We start from the raw sequence: 19,841 nt of genomic DNA, 5'->3' as shown, positions 1-19,841 counted from the left end.
GATCTCCTGACAGGGGCATCTGCCTCCCCAAGAAAGAATACCAAGGGTGGTCAGAAAAACCAAGGGTCCTCTTGAGGTCAGCATTTTCAAAAGGGGGTGCTCAGACCAGTGACTGTCCAATCCGGGTGCACAAGAGGGTCCCACTTGCCTAATAAGCACATTTCAACTTTTCTGGAGGAAAATGCAGTGATGACAGAGAGTGGGACAGGCATGTATAAATCCCTCATCTGTTGCTTCATAAGGAAAGACTATGAGCCTACATGGATGACTTTGCATGAAAAAACTGTCCTTTAAAAGCTAGCTTAGTGACCACACTTAAACTTTAAAACACTTCCTTGACTTCTATAGAAACACATACCTTTTATAAGTGTGATGTTTGATCTTGGAAGTATTTTTTTTAATGAATAGACTATTCTTTAGAGTAGTTTTAGGCTTATAGAACAATTGAGGAGGGAGTTCCCATGAACCCTCTTCTGTCCGCCCCACGTTTCCCTTTGCATCTTGCCTAAATGTGTCACATTTGTTACAATTGATGAACTGATATTGAAACATTGTTATTAACTAAAGTCCATAGCTTTACATTAGGATTACATTCTTTTTGCTGGATATTCTCTAGGTTTTGATGAATGTATAATAATGTGTCCAGGATTACAGTCTCACACAGAGCAGTTTCCCTGCCCAGGAGGTCCTTGGTGTGCTGCCTGCACGTCCCTCCCCCCAGCCCTTGGCAACCGCTGGGCTTACTGTCCCCATCGTGTTGCCTTTTCCAGAATGTAGAGTGGGAAGCCTGTAGCCTGTCAGAGCCTTGACAGTATTTTGCAAGTTACTTAAGTGACACAAATTCAAGGGAACTCCATCAGGATTGCAAGGAACATGAAATTTGAGAGTCTGATTTCTAAGAAATTCGACCACTAAATTGTGTCCTCACTTCTTTTCCTCCAGAGACTAAGAAAGTGCTGTGCGTCACCCTTGGCCTGGGGGCCATCCTAGTGGGAGCAGTGCTGGCTGCCGTCCTGCTCTGGAAGTTCAGTAAGTGCTGAGGAGCTGCCCTGAGCCGGAGAGGGCCAGGTCGTGGGGGGCTGGCCCTTCCGCGCCCCTGCTCTCTGGGCTGGGGGACCACCCACAGTCCCTCTTGAAGTTTCCCACCTCTTGCCTTCTGTTTGGTTACGTGATGCGTGAATAACCTTCCTTGAAAGCAGCCAGTCTGGTCTGTGTGCTTCATTGTAATCTGTGGTTTGTCAAGATCCCATGTGCTTTGTGTGTCATGGACACATGGGAGAAGCGTGTGGCACTTACCCTGTGCTTTGGGGCACTAGGTGGCACCTGGCATTCGTGAGCACGGCTGCCCCACCTGGGGCCACACCTGGTCCCTGTATCTCAGTGTTCAGCGGTGGCTCCCTGGGCCACCTCCTGTAACCCAGTGCAGGTCTCCTCCATCAGCCCGGGGCAGCGTTTGTGGACTGCAGGACTCACCTGTGTGGCAGAGAGGACGGGGGCGCGCTGTCCAGATTCAAGGCTAGGGGTCCTTCCCTCCGCCCGGCAGTAACGGACCCGAGGGGCTCGGCGTTGCTGACGGCCAGCCCCGGTTCCTTTGATATACGCAGTCCATGCAGTTGGCGAGGGCTCATCCCCTTCTTTCAAAACAAAGGGGAGGAGCTGACTTCCTCTCATCACGTGGGCGCTGGGAGGTTTTCTTGGTTTCTCAGCCTGACGAGCACCTCCCTCCCGTTTCTCTGCAAGAGGAGAGCAGGTGCTCGGCGTCCGAGATGGAGTGTGGCTCGTCGGGGACCTGCATCAGCCCCTCTCAGTGGTGCGACGGCGTCCTGCACTGCCCCGGCGGCGAGGACGAGAACCAGTGTGGTGAGTGGGAGAGGGCCGCTCCTCCTGGGCTCCGGGCTCTGGGTGTGTACTGGAGGAGCGGCCGCCAGGCTGGGAGTGACGGTGCGGGGCCCGTGTCCAGCACTGTGATCGCTCCATCACTGCATTCCTATCTGGAGGCTGAGCCGTGCATCTAAGCCAGGTTTTCAGATGAGGAGACAGGCTCAGAGTGGGTGAGCTGCTGCCTGACATCGCACAACCGGGGTCCGGGGAGGGAGAAGACAGCCCAAGGCCAGGCCAGCGTGTGCACCCAGCTGCCACAGGATGTCATCTCTTGGCAGCTAAAGCGAGCAAACTGTTTAAAAGATAAAGTTGGGAGTGCGCTGTGCCTTTTTCTTTAAAAAAAATTTTTTTTACGGTAACTAGGTTTGTTTATTATTTAATGGAGGCACTGGGGATTGAACCGAGGACCTCATGCATGCTAAGCACGCGCTCTACCACTGAGCCACACCCTCCCCACGCCTCGCTATGTGTTTTCTAAACAAGCTGAACTTAAAGCGATCTGTTGTCACAGGTGGGCACCTCTTCTGCTTCTATAATTTTCTATTAATTATTTCAGGGGTGGTAAAGTCCTGCAAAGGGGAAATCGATTCTCTAGTCCGAGGGCTGCGCTAATATCCACCGATGGCCGTACCAGAGCCTGAAGTCTGCTGTGTGCTCTGGGAGCCATTAGCATTTAATGCAGGTGGTGCCAGAGAAAGGCCGTGCTCGTGGGACCTGCAGGAACCTGCAGCTCCCGCCCCGGGAGTGTTTGCACGTGTCAGTGGCTCACTCACTCCCTAAACTGTCAGCGGAGTGCCTTGCCTTTATTTTGGTGATAATATATTTGTCATCATTTTCTTAAGTAAAGGAGGGAGCTTTTGAGATTGAGCAGATGTGGTTAAGATGTCAGGCGGTTTTCCTGCACACGCGCGTGTGTCAGTAAACTCCAGCCAGACAAACATGTAATGTTCCTTGGAGAGACTTTCTCGCTCTCTTCTTAGTATTGAAGTTGTATTTGTTTAAATACTTTGAGTCCATGTGCTCAAATAGATCAAAATTCAGAAAGTCCCTAAGGGTGTGCAGTGAAAAATCTCATCTCCCCACTTCCCTTACACTCACACACAACACACACACACACACACACAAATGCACTCACATACCATGAGACAATAGAAAATACATGCTGGTCTCCACCCCTACTTCCCGGCCCGGAGCTCCTGGAACCCTGGGAATTCCTAAGTGACAAGAGCACCAGGAGCATCGTTTGTCCCAGCGTCTGGTCCCTTCCTGACACAGGACTCCTGAAACCCTTGTCACTCCCTGGGTGACAGGCGTGTCCTTTGTTCTAACGAGGTGACTGGGTGGCTCCTGGATGGGAGCTGGTCGCCACAAAGAACAAGCCGTGGTTAGAAGCTTAGAACTTGCAGTCCTGCCCCCCCGTTCTCGAGAGGGGACAAGGGCTGGAAAGGGAGTTAATGATTGGCCGTGCCTACGGGATGGAGCCACCACGAAATCCCAGAAGTGCAGGGTGGGGAGCTTCTGGGTTGGTGACCGCGTGAAGGCCTGGGGAGACAGGCGCGCCCAAAGAGGGCGCGAAGCCCCTGCCCCTCCCCACATGCCCGCCACACGCGTCTCTTCCTCTGCAAGTTCATCTCTGTCCTTCCCCATGTTCCTTTATAATAATCTGGTGAACAGAAAGTGAACGGTTTTCCTGAGTCCTGTGAGTCACTCTAGCAAGTTAATCGAAACTTGAGGAGGGGGCCGTGGGACCCTCTGACTTACAGCTGATCATTCAGGGGCACAGGTGACAACCTGGACTTGGGACGGGCATCTGAAGTGGGGAGCAGTCCTATCGGCCTTAACCTGTGGGATCTGATGATCTCACCAGGTAAAGAGTGTCAGAATTGAGTTAAATTGTTGGACACCCACTGGTGTCCCCGAGAATTGCTTGTTACGGGGTAAAAGCCGCCCACGTTTGGTGATCAGAAGTGTCAGGAGGAGAGTGTTCCGCATGAGCAGTGAAGGGACGCACGGTAGACAAGGACTCCAGGAGAATGAAGAGCTGGGTTGTTTTACCATCACACACGTGTGTGCTCACACGCACGCACACACGCCTGTTCACTAACCAGTCATGTTTTTCCCTTGGGGGCAATTAAAAGAGTATCTTGTTTGTGCAGTTTTTGCACCAGAAGTAAATACGTGTTTGCATTCTTGATCTGCTCATTTCCCAATGGTTGTTACCATCCGGCTGATTCCACAGTACTGGCCACACATCCTCAAAGTCATTCTCCGCCCAGACCCCAGCCTCCCGTTTCCCTCCACTGCCCTCCGCTGCCCTCTCCGTGTTCCTTTGCATGGAACACCGAGCAGTTTCATGTGTACAGAAAATCGAGCAGACAGCACAGAGCTCTCTTGTCCCTATTTTTAACATCTTGCATTGAGTGGTTTGTGCGTTGTAAGTGATACATCAGTATCAATACATCCTTTTTTTCTTTTTATTTTTTTAATATTCTATTTATTTTATTAATGTGTTAATTATCTTTTTGTGGGGAGGAGGTAATTAGGTTTATTTATTTTTAGAAGAGGTACTGGGGATTGAACCCAGGACCTTGTGCATGCTAAGCATGTGCTCTACCACTGAGCTATGTGCTCTACCACTGAGCTATACCCTCCTCCCTTTTTTCTTTTTTTTAAATTGAAGTATAGTTTACAATGTTGTGTCAGTTTCTTGTGCACAGCATCATGTTTCAGTCATACATATACATACATGTTCGTTTTCATATTCTTTTTCATTATAGGTTACTACAAATTATTGACTATAGATCCCTGTGCTATATAGTAGAAATTCGTTGTTCATTAATTTTATATATAGTAGTTAGTATCTGCAAATCTTGAACTCCCAATTTACCCCTTCCCACCCCCTTCCCCCCAATAACAAGCTTGTTTTCTATGTCTGTAGGTCTGTTTCTGTTTTGTAAACAATTTCATATGTGTCTTATTTTTTAGATTCCACATATAAGTGATTTCATATGGTATTTTTCTTTCTCTTTCTGGCTTGCTTCACTTAGAGTGAGGATCTCTAGGTCCATCCATGTTGCTGCAAATGGCATTATTTCATCCCTTTTTATGGCTGGGTAGTATTCCATTGTATAAATATACCACGGCATCTTTATCCAGTCATCTGTCAATGGACACTTAGGTTGTTTCCATGTCTTGCCTATTGAAAATAGTGCTGCTGTGAACATTGGGGTGCATGTTGATACATTATTACTGACAAAAGTCCTTAGTTTACATTGAGGTTCATTCTTAATATTGTGGACAAATGTCTAATGTACTTAAACTTGGACAGTAGGTTTGGACAGATGTATAAAGACATGCATCCATCATTACAGTATCGTACAGAGTAGGTCCACTGCCCTAAAAGTCCTCTGAGCCCCGCCCATTCACCACCGAGCCCCCAGCCCTGAGTAACACTGATCGTTTTACCGTCTCCATGCTTTTGCCTTTTCCAGAGTCACAGAGTTGGCATCACACAAAGGGTAGCTTTTTCAGATTGGCTTCTTTTACTTAGACACATGCATGTAATGCCTCCATGTGTCTTCATGGTTCGAGGGCTCATTTCTTTTTAGCACTGACTCATAGTACGCTGCCTGTTTACCACTCACGTGGTGTATGGACCCACTCATCATGGAAGTGTTAGGACAGGATCACACCAAGGCCGGTCATCCCATGGAGGAGTGAGCCCAGACATCAGGCTGGCCGTCCAGGGAGTCGGGGTCACCGAGGGGAGGCGAGAGTGAGCCCGGGGAGCAGCCCGGTCCTCCCCTCACACTTAAGCCCACATGCATCGCCCCCAGCCACAAAGCGGCGTTTTCACGCTGCGACTTCCCAGAGGTCGTGCCACACAGAGCACGTCATTCAGCACCTCGCCATCTTGTGCACAGTGCCGTCTTCTGGATCGTTCATGTTAACGCAGGGCGCGCTGGTTAACCCTCAAGTGTTAACGCAGGACTCCCCTCTGCGAAGAAGACACAAGGTGTTTCCCCCACAGCACGAAGAGTCTCGGAATTCTGCAGGAGGAGGGAGGGGGTGGGCAGGGAGGGGGCTTCAACTATATTTATAATGTTTTATTTCTTTAAACAAAAGAGTTGGGGTTGTTGTGGCAAAATGTTAATGAAGTTAGAGGCAGAGCTTTCCAAAGGACTCAGCACATCCCCGGGAGCTCTCTGTTGGGCCGAGGGGTCAACCTGCTGCTCAGAGTGATTGTCTAAAAGTGTTTTTCAAAGACAAATGAAAAATCCATAAAACCAAACAAAAAAACACTTTTTAAAGCCTCTTCATCTTATTCATTTATTTTCTTAAGAAACAGTTTTATAATACACGCATAATTTGCAGGCCACAAAGCCAACCTTTTACTTAATTAATTTAAGTGAGGTACCACCAGTTACAACGTGTCAATTTCTGGCGCACAGCACAAGGTCCCAGTCGTGCATGTGCATACATACGTTCGTTTTCATGTTCTTGTTCATTAAAGGTTATTATAAGATACTGAACATAGTTCCCTGTGCTCTACAGAAGAAACTTCTTAAGCCAATCTTTTAAAAGGCTCAGTCCAGTGGTTTTTTGTTTTTTTTTTTTTTAAGTAGAGGCACTGGGGAGAGCACCCAGGACCTCGTGCACGCTAAGCACATTCTCTACCACTGAGCTGTCCCCCTCAGGCCAGTGGTTTTTATCTATTCACAGAAACTGGCAGCATCAGCACAATCGTTCTAGCACATTCTCTTCATCTCGTAAGGAAATCTCAAGCTCTCGCCCCCTGACCCACCTCCTGCGTCCCCCTGGGCCCTGAGCAACCACGAGTCTACTTCCTGTCTCGTGCGTGTTCCTGCATGTGGTGTGTGTCAGCGCTCACCCCCTTTCATGGACGAATAATTCATGTTCCATTGTGTGGGCACCATCCTTCGTGCGTACACCTGTTGACGGACATCTGGGCTGTTTCCGCCTGTGGCTCTTGTGAATAACGCGCCCAGGAACATTTGTGTACCATGTTTGTTTTGTCTGAATACTTGTCTTCAGTTGTTGGGTGAAGGGCACTTTTTTTTGCCGGGAAAGGCTGGATTCTCAGCACACCTCATGAGTGTGGTCAGAGCCTCGGGAAGAGGGAGCCCTGCACGCCCCCTCCCGAGCCTCTGTGTCCCCGGGCGGGAGGGGCTCGCCCGTGGCAAGACCATGGTCTGGAGCTCACGAGCATCTCCCTTCCGCAGTGCGCCTCTACGGACCCAACTTCATCCTTCAGGTCTACTCACCTCAGAGGAAGTCCTGGCACCCCGTGTGTCAGGAAGACTGGAGTGAGAGCTTCGGGAGGGCCATGTGCCAGGACCTGGGCTACGGGTGAGTTTGCAGCCCCCCGCCTCAGAGGTGGGGCCGTGACGGTGACAGGCATAGAAACGTCAGAAGAAGGACCAGTGCTTCCCTCTGCCCCTCCCTGGCAATGCCAGGCCGCGGACACCACAGACCCTTGTCTCCATCCCACAGCTGCTCCGGGAAGCCAGCAGGGAAGCGTGTACCACACCAGCCCCCTCCACGGCATCTCCCAGCTCTGCCTCCTCCTGGGCCTCCATCCGCCCCGGTTACTCAGGGCTGTCCAGTGCTGTGATCACCAGGGTCCGGGGTGCTGGCCGAGGGCCTTGGGTGGCTCATTTCCTGAGAAGCCTCTGGGCAGAGTTGAGACCTTGACTTCATTTGTCTCCTTGATGGGGGCTGGGGCTGGAGGGCGAGCAGGGAGGGCTGCGGGGGAGGTCAGAAGGAACAGGTCCCACGTGACCTCCCCTGCATGAGTGCAGGAGACGTTCAAGGCTTCTGAACAAGAGACAACTGATCATCAGACTGATGCATAAGAGAATTCACTCCTCATGCAGCCACCAGAGGAGGTGGGAGAGGGAGGTGGGAGGGCCCCTCCCTGGGGTCCCAGTTAGTGGCTCACCGGGGCGTCCCTGCGGATGCCTGGCAGCCGTCTGGCCTCCCAGAGGAAGGCTGTGTGATTTCACTGCCTCCTTTTCTTCCTTGGGGGTGTCCCTGTGTGACTTCTGTGCAATTCTAGGGTATTCCCTGTATGCCAGTTTTCAAAATGAATTACCACTCCACAAGAAGGCTGGCTTCTTAGTGAAATACTTCAAAATGCCACCCCCCCAAACTGTAGCACAGGGCACCATGGCTGACAGTGAGCCCCCAGCACGGTTCAGAATCTGTGTTCCGTAACAGAGCATTTTCACACGTGTACCTTGGCTCATTCACAAGGCCTCACACACCCTTACCTTCACTGCTTCTTCAGCCTCATCCAGATTAGGCTGGACGCACGACTGCTGGACGACTGTTACCTGACACTTCAGGGTCATCAGCTGGAAGGATGGTTATCAGGCAGTGTCACTTGATTGGAACTTGTGGTTTTGTTTTTCGAAATGCTGAGGTGTTCTTAATCTGAACGTCATGCAAGAGAAGGATTATGACACAGCGTAGGATCTGCGTAGGATTTGCAAATGCTTACAGCAGAACCATTATTTTAAGCAAGATTTTCTGTCTTTTTTAGGAATAGTTTTTATTCTAGCCAAGGAGTAGTGGATGACAGCGGGGCCACAAGCTTTATGAAGCTGAACATCAGTGCCAACAACATCGATCTCTATAAAAAGCTGTACCACAGGTATTTCATTTGGTGGTTTCTCGTTTCCTTCCAAAAGTTTTACAGGTAGAATGAGTGGGAGACATCGGGGGGGTCACTGTCGGAGTTTGATTTCTCTGCTGCAGTTGTGGGTTTGGCGTGGATTCTCAAGGGGAGGATACTGGACTCTGCGCAGGACCCATTGCTCTGGCAGCTCTGGGCTCGTTCTTGGGAAGCGGCTCCGTGTATCTGCCATCTTGTTTGTGCCGTCTGCCCTCTGTGGCATTGGGTAACACTGCAAAATTGAGATTCTTCTTCCCTGATTTTCTTGGCTCTCCAGACATTAAAGGAGGACCTTACTATGTGTCTGGATGTGGGTCTAGGAATCCAAAAGAATGTCTCGAGGTCCCAACCCAGGCGACCTACTTACTCATCCTGGTTTGCCCAGGACTCTGCTGGTTTCACACTGGAAATCCTACTTCCGAGGCATGCCCCGAGCCCCAGGCAGCAGGGGCGGTTGGTCCTCAGCCTCAAGGCGTAGCTGTCCGACGGTGCTGTGTGTGTGTGGGTGCGGGGGCTGCTGGAAGTGAGCAGCTGGTCCCTGCAGCGGCCCACACATCCTTCTTCCTGTATCTTTGTTTCCTGTGCCTGGAGGCTGACTAGCAGTGCTGGACGGTTCCCAGTGTGCCCAGTGGGTGGGAATGAACCTAAGCTGGTCCCCTGAGGGATGGTTTAGCTGGTTAGGAGGATGGGGAAGAGGGCTGGGCTTTAACTAGTCGTTTTACGTTGCATATGTTTAAAATGATTGCGGTCTTCTTAGCATCATTACTATTTATTTGAATGGTTTTTTTTTCTTCTGACTTTTCTTCTGTTTACAATGTTGTATTATATCTGAATGTTCTTTAATGTGGAAGATACACAGTGTCCTTTGTGCAGAAGCCTCCCAGGTCTCTTATCACTCGTCCCCAGGTGGCCAGCCAGGCCATCACCTCCCTGCTGGCCAGGTGCCAGTCACTGCATTTAGGGGAGAACGGACTGGTCATGTGTCCCCTCCTTCCCTGTGAGTGGGAGACTGGAAGCAGGTTTGCATTCCTGGCGGCCCAGGCTGAGGTGTCTGGGGACTGACTTCTGCCTGAGGCACCTGAGCTTGGCCGTCTGCCGGAATGGGACAGGGCGAGCCCAGGAGGAGGGGTGGGCACAGCCAGGTGTGCCCATCAAAACAGCGCCCCATGGTTTGCCCACCCAAGAAGCTAAACACAGCTGCCCGGGCTCTTTTTAAATGCCGAGTGTCTCTTTGTCCTCCTGGTTCCGTGGAATCGGGGCTGAGCAGGGGCAGGAAATCTACCACCTCTCGGTTAAGAGCCTTGGAAACTCTCCGGGTAGCTGTAGGGTTTGGAGGAAAGAAGAGAAAGTCATTGGCAGCTGGTGTTCTGGGTGCGGGGCAGGGGTGGGAGGACTTCCTTCCTCTTGGCTTTCAGAAGTTGCTCATTATTACCTGAGTCTCGGGCTCTTGGTGGGGTTTCTCCAAATGGCTGCTTTGTGCCCTGATGCTGGTGGCTGGACAGTGTGCCTCCTTGTGGAGGAGAATGGTCCTTAGAAAACATCTCTTAATGGCAGTGTGTCTTCTCTTGGCATCCCAAAACCTCTCAGCCAGAGACCACCAGGACACGCTGTGTCCTGGAGTCAAGGGTGTCTCAGTGGGACGGTGCTGGAAAGAACTTATTATAGGACATAGGCTTGTGTTGGGTCATTTTGGGGAAGGTTCCAGGAAGCAGAGCTTTGCCCTGGATTGAAAGCTGTCAGGAAGTGACGGTGATTCTGTAGTTGGTGTCTTAATGCTTTTTTTTAGAAGGTGGGTGGTGGAAACCCGGTTACAGCTGAGAAGGGCAAAGAAGCATGGTCACTCATGTCAGCCAGCAGAGGGGGCTGTTGGTCACTGTGTGGTTTGGACCAGGTTCATCACGGTCGGTCTGCTCAGAGGGGACATTGCGGTGGGCTTGCCTCTGTTCTGCTCCATCACATGACAGTGCTCTGGTCTGATGCTTTGTGGGGTTTTCTTCCTTTTTTTTTTTTTTTTGATGGGGGTGCCGGGGATTGAACCCAGGACCTCGTGAATGCTAAGCACGAGCTCTACCACTGAGCTCTACCCTCCCCTACCACCCCCGGCCCAATGTTGATGCTCTGCAGTCTATGTTCAACGGGAGACACAGCCAGCTGTGACCCCCTGGCTGTCAGGGCTGCTTCTCTCTTCAGCATATTGGGGAGAAACTCACTCTGTGACAGACGCATTGGTTATTTCTTGTCTGTAACTCTGAATGTCTGTCTCCCAAATGAGTAACTTTTCTTTCTTTTTGCTCCCAGGCAAATGATTGGTTGTCAACTTCCTGTGCAGTAAATGTAAAACAGTTATTGGAACCCAGAAGTTTACAAATGTCTTCCATACAGAATTAAAGGATGGAATTTAAGTTCCAAGAAAACAAATAATAGCTGCTCTGTTGTGTGCTGCCCTTCCCAACCGCCTTATGAGTTGGTGCTATTTAGCCCATTCTGGAGATGGGGAAATTGAGGCGCAGGGAGGTTGAGTGCTTTCCCAAGGTCACAAAGCTTGAATTTGAATCCTGCACTTTGACTCGGCATCTGCTCTTTGCTACTGCCCCCTGTGGGTGTAGATTCACTTTCCTTCTTCACTTTCCTTCTTCATTTGTGGCCTCTTCTATGTCTGGGGAGGCAGGGAGTGAGAACACTGGAAGAAAATATTTATTTCTAAGTATTTTGAGAATCAAGTGTTTCATTTATTATAGTGACCACAGTGTCCCCTCTTCTTTTGTAGTGATGTCTGTTCTTCAAAAAGAGTGGTTTCTTTGCGCTGTATAGGTAAGTGACCCTTGGTTTTCCTTTCTGTGCTTCTAAGTAGGAACCCTTCTGTACTTACAGAAACGTGTCCCCGTGTCTTTGGGGGGCGTGGAGAGAAGAAGGCTGGGACGTGGGTTGGGATATGCCCAGTGCTCTGCCCCAGGGAGCGCCTTTCTTCAATTTTGATGCACTTTCGGTGCCTTCTGCCTCGGGTCCAGGAAGCAGCTGTCCCACGAGAACGGGCACGTTCAAGACACCGACGGGTCCCGCTCTGTGGTGTCCCCAAGGCAGAGCTGGGGGCCTGTGGGAATCCCCATCCCTGGGTTCGGATTACTTAGTTTCCAAACTTTCATCAGCGTGGAGGACACTGGGATCCCTTCTCTGGGATGGCCCCACCCTGTTTCCACACGAATCTTGGGCCTGAAGCTCAACTTTTGAGTTTGAAGAGGTAAAACGAGCAGGTACCCCCAGTGGACGCATGTCCCAGTTGTCCCATCAGTAATTTCCCAGCCAGGCTGGCTCAAACTTCTTGACGTACCCAGAGAGCGTGGCACCCCCTGCCCGTGCCCCCTGCCCTCCTGCCCAAGCCGTCCCCTTGTGGTGGCATGGGAGCAGCACACGCAAGGAAGGCCCTCCTTAGCTTGTTCAGGAATCTTCAGGCCTCTGAGCATTCAAGGAGGTCCCAGGGCCTTCGTTACCCATGCCTCTGCTCCACCTGAGTATGTGGGGGACGCTAACGAATCACACTAGCGCCAGGAGAAGGCGGCACCCAGTGCCAGCAGAAGTGGTGCTTTCTGACTTGAAGCGAAACACGATGAAAACTTTAACATAAATTCTCTTAATACATTTACAGTCTTGTATTTACAAGCTAAATATATATAGGAAATCACAAATAAATCCCTTTTAATTAAAAAAAAAAGTGGCACTTCCTCGGGTGTGGGGCTGGGGGCTAGAGGAACGTCCTCTCCTCTCCCCCACCTGAGAGAGACCAGGACACATTTTCTAAAACTCAGACCCCAAACAAACAGGAGCAAGAGGTGACAATGGTCATCCTCGAGCCAGGCAGAACCCCTGGGATGGGAGCCGTCTGGGCGCCCGGTGCAGCGGCGGGTTGGCCCTGCTTCTGCTCACCGGCCCGCTGCGCTCTGTTTGTCGCCCCCAGAGTGCGGGGTCTCCGAGAAGACGAGCCGCCAGAGCCGGATCGTGGGCGGCTCGAGCGCCAACCTGGGGGACTGGCCCTGGCAGGTCAGCCTGCACGTGCAGGGCATCCACGTCTGCGGAGGCTCCATCATCACCCCCGAGTGGATCGTGACTGCCGCCCACTGCGTGGAGCAGTAGGTTCCCAGTCCTAGGGGGCGGGGCCCGCGGGCAGGGGCGGGGCCTGAGGGCAGGGGAGGGGCCCTGGAGCGGAGGCGGGGCCCGGGGGCGGAGGCAACGCTGTGCCCTGTGGCCTTGAGGGAAGTCTTTGACCTGTTCAGGCTCCGGTTTCCGAACAAGTGGGGATTCTAAGGGAGCCCACTTCGTGGAGTCTCTGGGAGGGTTACATAAGTCGTGATGTGAAGCCCGTGGCCAAGCCCATCCCTTCAACAAATGTCCACCGCAGTAGGGCTCCGGAGCAGGGATGCCCTGAGGGGCTGGGGTGATGCTGTGATCAGAACTCCTTCCAGCCTGTGGTCTTCTCAGCTCCAGCCTACCTTTCTTGAGGCCCCTGCCCTCTTGGGAAGCCTGGTCTCCCCTGGGTTCTCCTCTGAAGAGAGTGTGCTCAGGGACACTCAGACCTCACTCTGTCCTGCCGGAAGATTCTCTGTGGTTCCTTAAACACCTTTGGCCACAGCGTTGCCCAGACAGATGTGTGGGGAGGGGTGAGGGTAACCATCATTTATAGCTTTAGCTTTTGTAGAAGATGTTGTCCCTGTCCCCACTTCTTTTTTCTTAAACATGGAGTTTTTTGGTCACATGCTTACTTTGAGAAAACCCTACTCATCAGAGTGAGGGTGAGCCTGGCGTGGCTCCTGGCCCAGCCGTTCTCTGCCTGAGTAGCCCTGGACAGCTCACTCGGGGCATCTGACTGGACCGTGTGCACCTGTGAGCCAGGTGCGCCGCTCCTCCCGGGGCTGTTGTGAAGGCTGAAGGAAGCGATGTTTATTACCCAAGAGTGTCCCTTCCTTCCATCCACTGGATTCCGTGGGCTCCAGGATTTGGGATTCTCTTAGAAGAGAAACAGCTAGGTGAAGGTAATGCCCGGATGGCTATTAGACCTAGAGTCCATTAATCAGCACACATTTATCAAGCACCTACTGTGTGCCAGGAAATGCCCTAGCTTATAAAGATAAGTCCCAGTCCTGCCAGAAATGGGGCTTCAAACCCCAGGGAGGCATTTAGGCTCCAGAATACGTGTTCTCAGGAAATTCGAAGGTTTGCAGGCTGGTGCCGGAGCACAGGATGAGCAGGATTCGTTAGTGAGGTGAAGGGGAGCTGTGGGAGGGCGAGGCTGTGTGAGAGGGGAACAGGGAAGGGCCTGAGACCGCCAGGCCAGTCTTGTCGGGTGGCTTTCGGCAAATTGTGTCACCTTGGGGACACTTGGCCCTGGCCAATGACTTTTCAAGATCCTTGTGGTTCCTTTGTGGTTCTGAGATGCTGAGGGGTGTTCATCTTTGTCTTCTAGGCCTCTTAGCAATGCCAAGATTTGGACAGCCTTTGCAGGAATTTTGAGTCAATCTCTCATGATCTATGGAAATGGATATCAAATAGCAAAAGTGATTTCCCATCCAAATTATGATTCCAAGACCAAGAACAATGACATTGCTCTTATGAAGCTGCAGACACCTCTGACTTTTAACGGTAATACCTGTGTGCATGTGGTCCCGCGTGTGTGAACAGTTTTGACCAAATCTTAAGGACAGATTGGAAATAAAGCATGCTGTGATGCAGGAAGGACGGAATTTGCACTGAGTGAGGGTGTGTGCAGGGAGGGGGTGGGGAGGGGCTTGGCTGATAGAAGAGGGCTCAGCAGAAGACAAGTTACCCAAAAATGTGCCCGCGGCCACTGAGGGATGCGGTCAGCATGCTTCCTCCGCCGCACAGAATGAGATCACGGAATAAGTCAGCACACGTGAACGTCTGGAAGAGGCGAATTTGGTGGGCAGTGTCCGGCCAGTCAGCTCTGACTGGCTGCTGGCTGTAGCTGCCCTGCTGTGAGGTTCACTGCAGCAGGCTGACCGTCCACCTCCGTCCTTGTCCATTTAGTCTGTTGTTGACGCAGCTCTGCCGTTTCCAGTGTCAACTGTTTGCATCCAAAGACTGTTGACCTTCAATCTCCCAAAACATAATTTCCAGAAGAGGACGTCTGGCCTCTTAGAAGGGGGCCAGGCAGGGACAGGAAGGGGGCGTGCTAGGACACACTGGAATCCGGACGTCTCCTTAGGCAGGATGGTGGTGGTCCCGGTCCCGGGCCCACGCATGCACATGGCGAAGGCCCAGGTGGAGACCGTGGCCCCAGGTCTTTAGTTAGACCAGACCCCCTCACCGTGTTTTCCTCTCTTGAGACAGACAGAGTGAAGCCGGTGTGTCTGCCCAACCCGGGTATGATGCTGGAGGCGACACAGTCCTGCTGGATTTCCGGGTGGGGGGCCACCTACGAGAAAGGTGAGGCTCACGGGACGGGGTCAGCAGGTCCCACAGAGCAGAGCACGGGGCTCCCGAGAGGGAGGTCTAGGTTTCAATCCTGATTCTACCGCTAAATGATTGGGTGACTTTGGGCAACTGACCCAGTCTTTGTGCCTCAGTGTCCCCATCTGCTAGATGGGACAATGCTACCTGCCCTACCTAACAGTGTTTTTATTACGATAAACGGAACAATGTGTAGAAATTGCTTTTCGAAGTGTAAAGGCCACGTAACGTGAGGGGCACACGGCCCCCTGTGTTCACACCCCTTTGTTGCTAATGGGCCGCCCCAGAAGTCCACCTGCCATGGACGCTGTGTGATCACAGACTCGGTCAGGACGGGCTTGCGGGACCGGCGATGTCCGGCTACAGGTCATCAAAGCCTTTGTCCTCCTGCCTCGACCCCCTAGAGACAGAGGAGCTAGACCACCCTGCTGCGGGCAGACCTGGCTCCCTTCTTTTATAATGTGCTTTCATTCATCTCAGATGTTTTTCAAATGAGGCGATCCTGGCTGTATCATTTTTATGAAGCGTTGGAAGTACTTAGTGGTACAAAAAAGCATTTTATATACTGTTGACATCCTTCCAAAAAGTGTTTGGGGCACCTGCGTTGAGCCTTCCAGTAGCGAGCAAGGATTCCCAGCAGCCAAGATGAAAGGGAAAATCAACTACGTTTTGCAGGGCACCTACCTCGGGCTGGGAATGCAGCAGTGAACTAAATAAGACAAAATCTCTGCCTGCGGGAACTTCACCTTCTCTGTGCATGTCTGGGGGCAGGATGTGGTCAGAAAGGAAACAACCAAACTAGGTGCTTTATGACAGCGAGGGGTGGTCAGGGAATACTTCTAGGAAGAGGTGACATTTGAACTGAGAGCTGCATGACAAGAACATCTTAGGAACAGAAGGGCCAGTGCAGCTAGGGCATGATTGAGCAGGGGCGAGGGGGCAGGCTGGGGCCAGATTGTGTCGGGCCTCGTAGGCTGTGATGAAGACACTGGCTTCTATTCTGTGTGAGACAGGGAGCTGTCAGGAAGTTTTAAGCAGGGGAGTGACATGATCTGATGGCTGTGTAGGGAGTCTCGGAAAGGGTGGGGCGAGAGTAGACAGAATGGTGCAGTGAGGGGACCACTGCTGCGTCCTCTGAGATAAGAAGGCAGCTCAGACCAGGGAGTTGGGTGTGGAGGCACCTTTGGGTCAGAGCCACTAGGTCTGCTGATGGACTGAGCGTCAGCAGGGAGAGAGTGAGGAGTCAGGGAAGGCGGCTACGAGCTTATGGTCTGAGCCCCTCGCGGGTGGTGGAGCCGGTTCCTGAGCCAGGGAGGACTGGGTGGTGTGGACTGGGGTGGAGGAGGGCTCCGTGAGAGGTTCAGCTTCGGCACATTAAGCCCACAGAACCTAAAGACACCCTAGTGGCGGAAGCAAGGTGGGAGATGGAGCAGAGGCAGCAAGGACCGGGGAGTGTCTGGCACTTTCACAGTCATGGTGCAGAGGGTCGGGTGCGATCGAGGAAGGTCAGTTTGTTTGAGGTGGAAACACAGGAGCTCCTTGTGTGCCCCTGGGAATATTCCACAGAAGACAAAGTGACGAAGGAGGAAAAGTGACCTCAGGAAACCAAGTGGCTGGGTAATGAGAGGGTGACTCTAGGTCACAGGTGGAGCCCCACAGCCCCAGAGGCAGGCAGTCTTCCCCCCGAAACAGAATCTAAAGCCACTTTAAACACAGGCTCCCGCAGCTGGAAGATGCCCTGGTTCCCCAGGAGACGGCACAGGAGCAGGGAGAGAGGGGAGGGGCAGGGTAGTCCGTCCACGTGTCCGGGAGGGAGTCCAGGCTTCCTGGGAGAGCCCAATGCCATCCTCTGTCGCAGGGAAAACCTCAGACGTGCTGAACGCCGTCATGGTCCACCTCATTGAGCCCTGGAAATGCAACAGCAAATATGTGTACAACAACCTGATCACATCGGCCATGATCTGTGCGGGGTACCTGCAGGGAGGCGTCGACTCCTGCCAGGTAATGACCAGTTCGTGTCTAGCTTTTGGGCCTGGCCTAGCTCCCAGCGAGCCCGTGAGAGAGCCCCCTCCCTGACCTGGGACCTGGTGGCGGCCGTGGGAGGTGATGGCTGCTGACATACCAAGGCGCCTTGTATCCCCAACAAGGCGAGCCACTGCTTCCTCTGAAAGGCGCTATTGGGTCAGAGTGTCAGTGCAATGGAAGTATTTTGACTCTAAAAATAAGATTTAAAAAAAAGATACAAATGAACTTGTTTACAAATCAGAAATAGATTCACAGACATAGAAAACAAACTATGGTTACTGAAGGGAAAAGGGGTGGGGGGATAAATTAGGGGTTTGGGGTTAACATATACATACTACTATGTATAAAATAAACAAGAACCTATTGTACAGCACAGGGAACTATATTCCAAACCTGGCAATATCCTATGATGAAAAAGAGTCTGAAAAAGAATATATATATATGTACATGTATAACTGAATCACATCGTTGTACACCTGAAACTAACACAGCAATGTGAGTCAACCACACTTCAATTAAAAAAAAATGGACAGTCATTTATTTGTTAACTGTTAGCTGATGCAGGCAAAAATTAATGCCCGGTACAGTCTCCCTGGGGGACTGTATTACTGTCACCTCACTGGAGGTGGCTTGAAGCCCGCAGGCACTCCCGTCCCCCCTGCTGAGCCCCACCCCACCTCCCTGCCAAGCCCCTACCCTACCTCCCTGCCCTCTGTGATGTGAGGCTTGGGGTGTGACTTCTGCTCTTGTAACTTGCTATGTCCCCCAGGGTGACAGCGGAGGTCCTCTGGTCACTCTGAAGAACAGCGTCTGGTGGCTGCTTGGGGACACAAGCTGGGGGTCTGGCTGTGCCAAGGCTTACAGACCCGGAGTGTACGGAAACATGACAGTGTTTACAGACTGGATTTATCGACAAATGCGGGTAACTTTCCCGTCCTGACTGGGTTCTCTGACTCGCTGTGTCAAAGCCCAGATGTCCAGGAAGTGTGGTTGGCTGCAGTTGGCGTCCCCTCCCTCACCCTCCAGGACCCACCGCTGGTGTTTGGGTGAACGCGTCTGGGGCTCAGCTTTGTGGGATCCAGAGCTGACTGTCATGGGTTTGTGGGGCTCTGCTGACCACGCTTAGTTCTGGCTCCACTGGCTTTGTTGACTCACCTGGATGTCATCGAATCAGATTTCTGGTGACAGGCAGAGAGCAGAGGGAGGCCGATCAGCCGGTAGTGACTCTCCCTGGCCTTTTCTGGGCTGTGCTGTGCGTGCTGGGGCGGAGGAGCAGCTGGAACTCTCTGGTTCAGGGAGAGGTGGTGAGGAGGGGAGATGGTCCCCAGCGACCCTGCCCCCCTGACTCCCGGCCTGGCCCAAAATGCTTAGTGAATCCCTGTCGTTGACCTCTGCCCAGATCCTGGGTGAGGACCGGACCCCTGTCCATCACAGGGGCCTCGGGACTGGCAGTGCTTACAGATTTCAGCCCCCTCGAGGGCTAAGCCTCTAGTGGAAGAAAAAGTTTTATTTTGTCCCCTCTCGAGTCTCCAAAGGTGCCCCGATGCCAGGAAAGGCAGGACCAGAGGTGCTGCCCAGTGAGACCGTGCCTGCCTCTGCCCCATGTGACCATCGGTGCTCACACTTTCAAGCGACCATGGGGCCCGGCCAGTCCCTACCCGACAAAGGGCCGAGTGCTGAAACTAGACAGCTGTCCTCCTGTCCCGCCAGGGACTGCATGGAGGAGGGAAGTTGAGGGGCCCAGGGGGGGCACTGGGAGGGGCAGGTGCCCCGAACACCTGGACGGAGGTGAGCCAGGCCTTGGGGTGACTGTCCCTCCAGGATGAGAGTGCAACGAGCACAATGGGTTTAGGCACTGCCAGTGGCTGAGCACCTTCAGAGCAGGGAGTGAGAGGGCTGGGCGGCAGCAGAGAAGGCGGGGTAGAAGGTGGGGCTAATTAAACACTTGATGTCTTTCAATGGCCAAGGTCAAGCTTGATTTGCCCAGAGAGAGGCCTGTGTTCCAGCCTTGCTGAATGGTCTGGTTCCAGCCGTGCTGAATGGTCTGATTCCCGCACACCCAACTCTCCCTCCTCCCTCCGAGCCTTTGCACGTGCTGGTCTCACTCCACTGGTCAGCCTAACTCCTTGACCTTCACGCTGTAGGAAAAAAATATCCCTCTGTCTTGTTGCATCTGTTCATTTGCTGTGTAAGGGCCTCATGTCAATCTAAGGGGAAATAGTTTTCTACCTTCGTTTGTTTTAAGAAGATGACATCGTTTCGTTTTCCTTTTCTGAACAGGCCAACAGCTAACCCGTCCGGCCTTGGGCACTGGCACCGCTCCCCAAGGGAGTGAAGGGGCAGGCCTTCACCTCGTGCATCATGGCTTTGTAGAAATGAGTCCCAGGTCCTTTCATTTTGATTAAACAGCAAACTTCTCTGTCGATGGCATTCTCCGCAGTTCTGTGCAGGCCACGTGGCTCTTCCCCAGGGGCCCGCTCCCGGACCCCCATCCGAAAGGGGAGGCCCAGCTGGGTGTGGACACGCAGGACCAGTGCAGAACAGAGGGGTGGGGTCTGCCCCCTGGGACCTCCTTTCTGACCTCATTTGAGGGGCCACCCTTGCAGGCACATGGGGCTGGTGACTTCTCAGCTGCTGGACAGCGTGAGCTGGAACGGAGAAAGCCCCAGGTGCTGGGGTCGCCTGCCCTCTGGGACCGCGGCCAGTGAGGGCCCCCTGGGGTGTCCCCCAGGGCCTGTCGCCCCAGAAGGAATTTTGATGATCAGTGTTTGTGCCTTCT

At 52.5% G+C, this 19,841-nt stretch overlaps 1 protein-coding gene across 2 annotated transcripts in view; it reads left to right on the top strand.

Moving 5' to 3' along the window:
* Positions 1-19,485, top strand: part of TMPRSS2 (transmembrane serine protease 2) — a 31,359-nt gene extending 11,874 nt beyond the window's left edge. For both annotated transcript variants that reach the window (XM_031459890.2, XM_064476112.1), the window contains exons 4-14: positions 943-1,029; positions 1,741-1,860; positions 7,125-7,251; positions 8,447-8,557; positions 11,346-11,389; positions 12,531-12,702; positions 14,034-14,209; positions 14,918-15,013; positions 16,896-17,038; positions 17,832-17,984; positions 19,343-19,485. In XM_031459890.2, the coding sequence (XP_031315750.1) occupies positions 943-1,029; positions 1,741-1,860; positions 7,125-7,251; positions 8,447-8,557; positions 11,346-11,389; positions 12,531-12,702; positions 14,034-14,209; positions 14,918-15,013; positions 16,896-17,038; positions 17,832-17,984; positions 19,343-19,354 (1,241 nt within the window). In that variant the 3' untranslated portion in view covers positions 19,355-19,485. The remainder of the gene's footprint in view (positions 1-942; positions 1,030-1,740; positions 1,861-7,124; positions 7,252-8,446; positions 8,558-11,345; positions 11,390-12,530; positions 12,703-14,033; positions 14,210-14,917; positions 15,014-16,895; positions 17,039-17,831; positions 17,985-19,342) is intronic.
* The last annotated feature ends 356 nt before the right edge of the window (positions 19,486-19,841 follow it).

This window comes from Camelus dromedarius, chromosome 2 (genome assembly GCF_036321535.1).
Source record: "Camelus dromedarius isolate mCamDro1 chromosome 2, mCamDro1.pat, whole genome shotgun sequence".
NCBI lineage: Eukaryota > Metazoa > Chordata > Mammalia > Artiodactyla > Camelidae > Camelus > Camelus dromedarius.
The sequence above is the reverse complement of the archived record's forward strand: the minus strand, read 5'-3'. Positions and strand labels throughout refer to the sequence as shown.